General features: G+C 42.7%; 1 protein-coding gene across 2 annotated transcripts in view; it reads right to left on the bottom strand.

The window, feature by feature from the left end:
* Positions 1-1,690: 1,690 nt before the first annotated feature.
* The window catches only part of MANSC1 (MANSC domain containing 1), a 19,814-nt gene continuing 13,223 nt past the window's right edge, over positions 1,691-8,281 (bottom strand). For both annotated transcript variants that reach the window (XM_040488902.1, XM_040488904.1), the window contains one exon: positions 1,691-3,723. In XM_040488902.1, coding sequence (XP_040344836.1) covers positions 2,750-3,723 — 974 coding nt within the window. In that variant the 3' untranslated portion in view covers positions 1,691-2,749. The remainder of the gene's footprint in view (positions 3,724-8,281) is intronic.

The following is an 8,281-nucleotide window of genomic DNA, read 5'->3' as shown; positions in this document are numbered from 1 at the left end:
CTCAACTAAACATGGTACAAATGTTAGAGACTTATTACGGAACGAGATTGGAAGCGGACGGTTCCAGAGCTGGTGCTGTTGCTTGATAACCAAGTTGTCAAGGACCAGACTCTTCCCAAATCCCATTTTGCCATGCTCAGCTTGTTAGCGATTTCTCACCTCATGGTGGCAGAAAGACTGCAGTAGCTCCAAGTATCAAGTCCTTACTCAACCAACATTCCAAGCAGGAAATAAGGGGTTGGGGTGGGGGGGAGGGGGGCTTTCTTCTTTGTGTAACCCTCACTTATCAAGGAGGAGAATCTTTCCTAGAAGCCCCCAGTAGGTTTCCTTTCAGCTAGAACTGGGCCACAGGCCCATTCCTAACTTCAAGAGAGGCTAGAAAAGAATGTGACACTTCTAACCTACAACAAATGAGGCAAAAGTGGAATTGGGGTTGGCTGTTGCTTGTATTGCCTGCCACAGTCTGAGAACCAGAGTTTCAAGGATGCCTCACTCAGGCCAGGGGTAATTGAGAAACAAGGACATAGATGTATTTATTGAGAGTGAGTCAGCCATAGGGTTCACCTTTCAGAGGCCATCAGCTTTTTTGAGAATAGCTTTTTAACCCAGGTGATTGTCCTATTGGTAAAATATGGAGAAAGGATATTTTTGAGCAAGGGGTCCTTTCTAGTATTCTTGCTTCTTCTAGGCTGTCACTATCCCTAGGAGGGGGCTCATAATTCAGTTCACCTTTATTTAAAAGGTTGCCCACGCCATTCACTGTTAAAATTACTTACAAGAAAGTACAGGCTGGCTTCCTTCCCTTTCACTGCCCCTTGCAGCAGTCTCTGCCACAATGACAGGTCTAATGGGCAGGGAGAGCTATGTGAGAAGAGCTACTCTTTCCTCCTTAGAAGTTGGTCTTAAATCCAGCTGTTCCCCTGCAATCCACATCCCCACGTTCACTGCCGGAGTTTGGGCCCCAAGCATCTTTCATCCAGGCTCCTGTTCGAGTTTCTCCTTCGCAAGAAAGAAGGCAATGCAGTAAGGTGGAAAGAGAGCTACGAAGGAACCAGAAGAAAACTTCTGTAAGCACCCAGAGAAAGCCTTATTCCCACTGTCCAATTCTGCTAACAAAGACAAGGAGAAAATTTTAAATTCCAAGGCACTTAGTTACTGATCTGATTCTGGCCTGCATGTGGATATTCAATAAATACTTGTTAAATTAAATTGATTCAAGGTTTTATTTATTCAGCCTACTTAAAGCTTATGTAAACCCCTTGGAGATTTGTGTCAAGCTGTTAAATTGGAAAATATATGAAAGGTAGTATTTTCACTAGACCAGCTTTCCTCTTAATGAGCTTTATGAGCTTAATGTAGATGGGTGTGCATGCGTGTGTGTGTGTGTGTGTGTGTGTGTGTGTGTGTGTCCAGGAGAGAAGCAGAAGGAGGAGGTGAGGAAGAAACAGGAGAAAAGCCTGTTTCTGTCATTTCCTACATTTGTCTTCATTGCTATACTTATAAACCAGCTACTGCCCTCTAGTGCTCACTGTATAAAGTTCACTCCCAAATTCCATTTGTATCTTTAAAAACCCTGGTGACTCCAGGAAGGGACAACCTCTTCTTTTGCAGATAAGCAAACTGAAGTCCAGAGACTCAGATGTCAAACTGACCCAGGCAGCTTCCTGGATTCTTAGTCACCTCACTGTAATTCGTCCGGCAAACTATTTTTATTAAAGGCATTGCTCAGGCATTTCAATAGCTAATCAATAAAAAATTACAGCATACTTATTGTATGCTGAAACTGATATAACACTGTATGTTAACTATACTGGAATAAAAAATAAATGAATTTTTTAAATGCACATAAAAATTACAGCACAGTAATCATTTAACAATAATTGTAAGCGTTATCCATTGTTTCCAATGTTATTCCACGTAAAGCCAAAATTGACTGTTTGCAAAATTTACATAAGGATTTATAAATAACACTGTTATGTTTTCAACTTGGTAAAGTTTAGAATATTCCTGTATTACTTTTTTTTGCGGGGGGGGGGGGGGCCAGAATAGTTAACTAGAATGGACCCAAAGTAGATTTGGCTGTTTAGCAAAAGTGACTTATCACTGTCTCCATGTAGATAATAATCTTCTGCTAGAATTCTCCCAAAGGAACCTCTTTGCTCACTGATGGGAAAAGGGGGGGGGGGTCACTTTAACTTAGAACACATATTTTCATCATTTAATCATTTTGCTGGTGGGAATAAACTGAAAGTTATCCAGCTGGATGTGTCACTTACAAGAACATTACTGAGTAACAAAAGATTTATTCAAATATTTAATTGGAAGGAAATACATCTGGAATAAGTTTTATTGGAATTCATATAAAAAGGAAAGTAAATCTATTAGAATTAATACCATAAACAGTTGACTTTATCTGGAACCAGAAATGCTAATGAACTGCAGCCTAGAAGTCCTAACCACTTTTCCTTGCAAACAGCCAGTCATTTTGCAATTTATATGCCAATTATACTTTATTACTTTAGGTAGAGCTTTGTTTTCAGCGAATATTTTGGAGATAGATCACTCAAATTACCTAATTCGTTTCCTTTCTCCCATTGTCTGAAAAAAGCAAGCAAAAAGAAAGTGGTAGGGGGCATTTGCCTGTCTTCAAGACACTTCAAAAATCCTGCTAAGATCAGCAAGTCAGTAGAAAGTCACTGTGTTTGGACTACCAGGAAGAACATGAATTAAGAGACATCTAGTTTCCCCCTTAGATGTCAACATAGATCCCATTGATCAAATAATCAAGTCTTGAATAGCGTCTCCTGCGGAGAGATTCTGAGAACATTCTACCCAAGAGGACAAGGCCTATGGCTAGGAACAGAACACCAAAGAGCAGGGTCCCAATGAGGAGCCATTTTTCAAATGGGAGGCCATGCTGACTTTCTGGAACACTCTTCAGGGAGGAACCACCTGGACTGGCCTTCCCATTTTCCTGAGAAGCACTTTTATTCGGAGCAGAAGAATCCACATTTGACAGAAGTAATGTGGCAGCAGAAGAATCCACAGTTGACCAAGAAAGCGTAGCAGGGTTATAGGCATCCTCTGTGTTCAAAGACAGGTTGGAAATTTCTCTAACCGGCACTGTTTCTGGGGGGCCTTTCCAGTCCGTAGGTGCCTCAAAGATGGTGTTTGAGACTGTTGTCGTAGTTACGCCAGCTTTGGGTGTAACTTCGGCATGTGTCAACATTGTAGACAAGAGGCTTGTGGGGGGCTGAGACGTGACCACAGCTAGGGGTGGAGCTGAGGTGGCCCCCTCTGGTTCAAAAGTCACAGAAGGTATCACCGGAGCATTGGTGGTGGGGGGAAATGCAGGCTTTGGAGAGGCAGAGGTGATATGCTGAGAGGAAACAGCCTTGGTAGTGGGGAGTGTTGTCACCTTTTCGGGCAGCAGATGAGCTATGTTTTGTTCTGAAGAAAACTGTGAACTCTGAGAATGGCCCTTTTCTTTATCAACAGGGAACCGTGTACTCGCTTGATCAATCTCGAATAGTTTCTCCAAGTGATCTGAGGACCCCAACTTCTGAGAAAAGGCACCTTTCTGTAAGCTGTCAGTGGACTCTGAATAACCTGTCACAGGAGGGGGTGTGGGAGTGATCACCTGCGGAGACTGGCCATGGATGAGAGAACCTTCTTGGGTAAACTCTTGGCTTGGCAAATGAGTTCTAGCCAGAGCTGGAAAGTCTGAAAATGTAGAGAAAAGTTAAAGGGAGACTTAAATATTTCCATGCGAAGGCAGGTTAAAAAAAGACAAACATATCAGCTTGTTCAGTAAATCCCCAAACTGTTGAAACTTGACATTTCATAGAAACTTGCGCAAAATGGAAAAATACAAATTGCTAAATCAGAATCTGATGACACTGCCTCTCTACCAGATGCTGTGGTTTATTTCTAGAGTGGTGGGACAGAGGAGAAATGTGTGGAGGAGGACCAGGCAAATGAAGGAAGAGCTGGGAGGAGCAGAGCAAGGGGGCTAAGAGGAGTTCAGGAGCCGCAGCAAGAGGTTTAGGAAGATGGAGACACTTAGGGGGCCGATGCCAGGGAAGAGGGCTGGGCCAGGGCAACAGGGCTGGAAGACGAGTGGCAGAGAGAAACTCCCTGGGACTGACAAGACAGCTGGGAAGGCAGCAATCACCGAGAGAGATTTCGTAGCAAGGGCACCCGCAGGCGAGAAAGGCAAGGGGGAGCGGAGGCAGAATCCTTGCAATTTGCCTGCAACAGGGTGGAGGCGGAGGGGCCGGGAGGGAAGGTCTGGTCTCCTCCCAGGGCACTGAGGCCACAGCAGCAGCAGAAGGCTGATGACACAGTGTCCAATCAAAAAACAGGTTTCAGCACCACACACGGGGGAGGGAGGCAATTTGGGAGATTTCATTGTGACTCTCAAGGATTAAAATTTCAGAGCCAATGTCTTAGAGTCTGAGGACTGTGGGACCAAATTTGAAATTAGGATGGCCACAGTGCTGATAGAAAGAGCCGAAAATCACACAATTCCGAGTGCTGGCTACGGAGGGACCAGCCTCACATCCTCCTCACGGTGACAGAAAGCTTAGAATTATGCTCTTAGTCTCACACACCATTCATCACAGCTCAAATTGGGAAGGCTTGTGGGAGCCATCAGGGGCAGGGAAGGATCATTTGAATTGCTCTGTATCACTCTGCTACTTGGCTGATCATTTTCACTTAGATCTGAACTGCAGAAAACACAAGGAAGGAAGAAAAGGAATTTCTTAGCATTTCCTTGTTCATTCTTCCCTGTTCTCTTTCCCCCTTTCTTCTTCAACTCCTCTCAGTGCCAGTGTCTGAACTAGATTCCATTCTCTTCTCTGCTAACAAACATCCAGAGGCGACCTCTGATTTGTAATATCTTCGATTACTCTGTAAGCATCACACCTGGAACAGGTCCTTTAGAACGGTCACTCCGTAATCCGTCTAGGACAGGGGTCAGCAAATTATGGCCCGAGGGCCAAATCTACCTTGTCACTTCTCTTTGTATGGCTTATGGGCTAACATATACATTTTTAAATGGCTGACAAAAATAAAAAGGAATAATATTTTGTGACACATGAAAATTATATAAAATTCAAATTTCAGTGTCTATAAATAAAGTTTTATTGGCATGTAACCATGCTCATTTGTTTATGCACTGTCTGCAGGTACTTCATACTATAAGGACAGAGGTGAATAGATACAACAGATTGCATGTGGCCCATAAAACCTAAAATACTGGCCTGGAGGGGCTCCTGGGGGGCTCAGTCGGTTAAGCATCTGACTTCGGCTCAGGTCATGATCTCACGGTTCGTGGGTTCGAGCCCCATGTCGGGTTCTGTGCTGACAGCTCAGCTCAGAGCCTGGACCCTGCTTCAGATTCTGTGTCTCCCTCTCTCTCTGCCCCTCCCCCACTCATGCTTTGTCTCTCAAAAATAGATAAATGTTAAAAAAAAATTAAAAAAAAAAAAACATACTGGCCTGGAAAGCCTAAAATACTTCTCATTTGGCCCTTGACAGAAAAAGTCTGCAGACACCTGCTCTAGGATATAGTACTTTACCCCAAAATAGAATTCGGATGATTGAAATTCCTCTTTCCTCCAACAATGCTGGAGAAAAGAGTTTCTGCTGCAGGTTACATCACGATGATAGATATAACATCACCATAAGATAAACAGCATCTCTATTTTTAGGTAGCATCAGATATTTTTCAAAAAGAACAGGACTCAACATATTCCATTTTAAAGTTAAAAAAAAAAAAGACTAAGTAAATGCGATGTGTGTGAACTCAGAACTTAAATAAAGCCATTGACAAGAATGACCAAAACAGCTGCTTTCTTTCTCAAGAATGTCAGTTCATAAATAAAGCAAAGCAAGGGCTAGTCCCATTTCTTGATAAGATTCATCTACTGGCAAGGATCCTAGAGGCACGCAGGGATCCTGTGCACCTGCTCCCTTCACCTCACCCACTGATGTTTGCCACTGGGGTGTGGTGCTTTTTCTCGCTCGCACAGAGATGAGCCAGCGGGGACTGCAAAACAGCCCTGTGCGCTCAATCTCTCTTTTGAGTTTCATTTTCAAGTGACTTGATGAAATAAAAAACTTAGGGACTGACTATTACTTGGAAACCAGCTGAGCAAACAGACTCCCAATTTATTGTTTCTGAACTTCCCTTATTCTAGTCCTCGGTAGAAATGACACACTGCAAAGCTGGGAAAAAAATTAAATAATTCCAAGTTGCAATGGTTTTATAGAATGAACACAGTACACTATCATCTTTCAAGCTTTTGGTCTGTAAATATTAGCCCATCCGTTATAGGAAATGGAATTCATCTGGAAACAAACCACCCAACAGATATCTATTAATTTCACTCTAAACAGGAAGCAGATAATTTATTTTGGTGGAGACTCTCAGTCCATCAACATGGGCAGATTCATAAAGAGAATTACAAACACAATTTGTAAACATCCTGTATGTATAAAGCCTGCAGCACATGATGTCCAGGGTCCATGCCACTTTGCTCTTCAACCTGCTCTGGGCTGATGGCGCCCCCTGGTGGCTGCCACAGGAACTGTTTAATTCTAATCCGACTTTATGACCTTCACAGCCTCCCAGTAAAGATTTACACACATGCCAAAGTTCCCTTTTCTCCCATTTCCACTGGAGAGAATCTTTAGCTCATATTCCCTCTTTTACACATGGATTATAAAAGCAACAACATTACAGAAGTATATGGAAGTTATAAAACAAATTCAACTATGGTTTTTATCATTATGTCTCAGCAACCATTAACATTTCTGTGTGCCTTAGAGTTAAATTTTTTTTCATGTATTTGAAAAACAACCAGGTGTTTTTCACCTGGAATTTTGTTTATTTATATACCTCAAACTTATCTTTTTTTAAGTTTATTTATTATGAGACAGAGAGCGGGAGAGAGAGAGAGGGAGAGAGAGAGAATCCCAAGCAGGCTCCACACCGTCAGCACAGAGCCCGACGAGGTGCCCGAACCCACGAACCGTGAGATCGTGACCTGAGCCCAAACCAAGAGCGGGACGCTCAACCTCTCTCAAATGGATCCATCATATTTTATACCCAACCGTTCTCAGGCAACGGGACACTTATGCTGCTCCTAGTTTTTTACTTTTCAAACGAATTTCACACACAAAAAAAAACATGCTTCAAAACAATAGCTTTTTCTTGTTTTGGTCTTGCTTCTTTAAGGTTTTATGAAAGTAGAATTGCTAGATTAAGTTACCTGTAATTTCTTTAATGTTGCGCTTTCGTTATGAAATAGAAGACAGATACAGGGAAGCGCGCTGATAGTAGAAGAAGGGGCAGAATGAAGAAGAGGTAGTGAGAAGGGATAACAGAGGCGGAACGTTGCAGTCCAAATGCCACACGATGGGAGTTCCAGAAGAAGAACAAACATTCCGGTTAGTGTCTTGAGCCCTGACCTCTTTGGACACTAAGACTGGAATATCCATTTGCTGTTGAATTACCACCCCTGGCTATCTAACAGGCTCTGCGATGTTCCAGGTGATCCAAGAGGAACAGCAAGAAGTATCACCACCACACTATAGGCTCCCAGATGATTTACACACAGGCACAAAGGGAAGGAGCCATGAAGATCTGGGGCAGCCAGAAGATCTGCCCACTGATGCCCCAAAAGGGCAGGACAAGACAGTGTCCACAGAAAGTAAGGTTTTAAGTGTTTTGAAAGGCTAATTTGTTCTATGCCTAGTGTTTTTTAAAAATCAGTATCTAAAAAAAAAAAATGTTTATTTATTTTGAGAGAGTGTGGGTGCAAGCAGGATGATGGCCAGAAAGAGACAGAGAAAAGCAGGTGACGTGGGGCTCAAACTCATGAACCACGAGATCATGACCAAGGTTTTGGCTCAAGGCGGTTCGTGAGTTGAAGCCCCATGTCGCCTGCTTGGGATTCTCTCTCTCCCTCTCTCTCTGCCCCTCGCCCTGCTGGCGCACACACTCTTTCTCAAAATAGATAAACTTTTAAAAATTTTTTAAAAATTGTAAACTGTGATAAAATGTACATACTATTTACCACTTTAACTCTGTAAGTATACAGTTCAGTGGCATTGAGTATATTCACATTCTCTGCAACTGTCATCCTCATCCATCTCCAGAGCTTTCTTCATCTAGCAAAACCGAAACTTTTGTACCTTATGCCAGTTTTCTTTTTTTTTTTTTTTAACGTTTATTTATTTTTGGGACAGAGAGAGACAGAGCATGAACGGG

Source organism: Herpailurus yagouaroundi, unplaced genomic scaffold (genome assembly GCF_014898765.1).
Source record: "Herpailurus yagouaroundi ecotype Mexico unplaced genomic scaffold, PumYag 166, whole genome shotgun sequence".
NCBI lineage: Eukaryota > Metazoa > Chordata > Mammalia > Carnivora > Felidae > Herpailurus > Herpailurus yagouaroundi.
The sequence above is the reverse complement of the archived record's forward strand: the minus strand, read 5'-3'. Positions and strand labels throughout refer to the sequence as shown.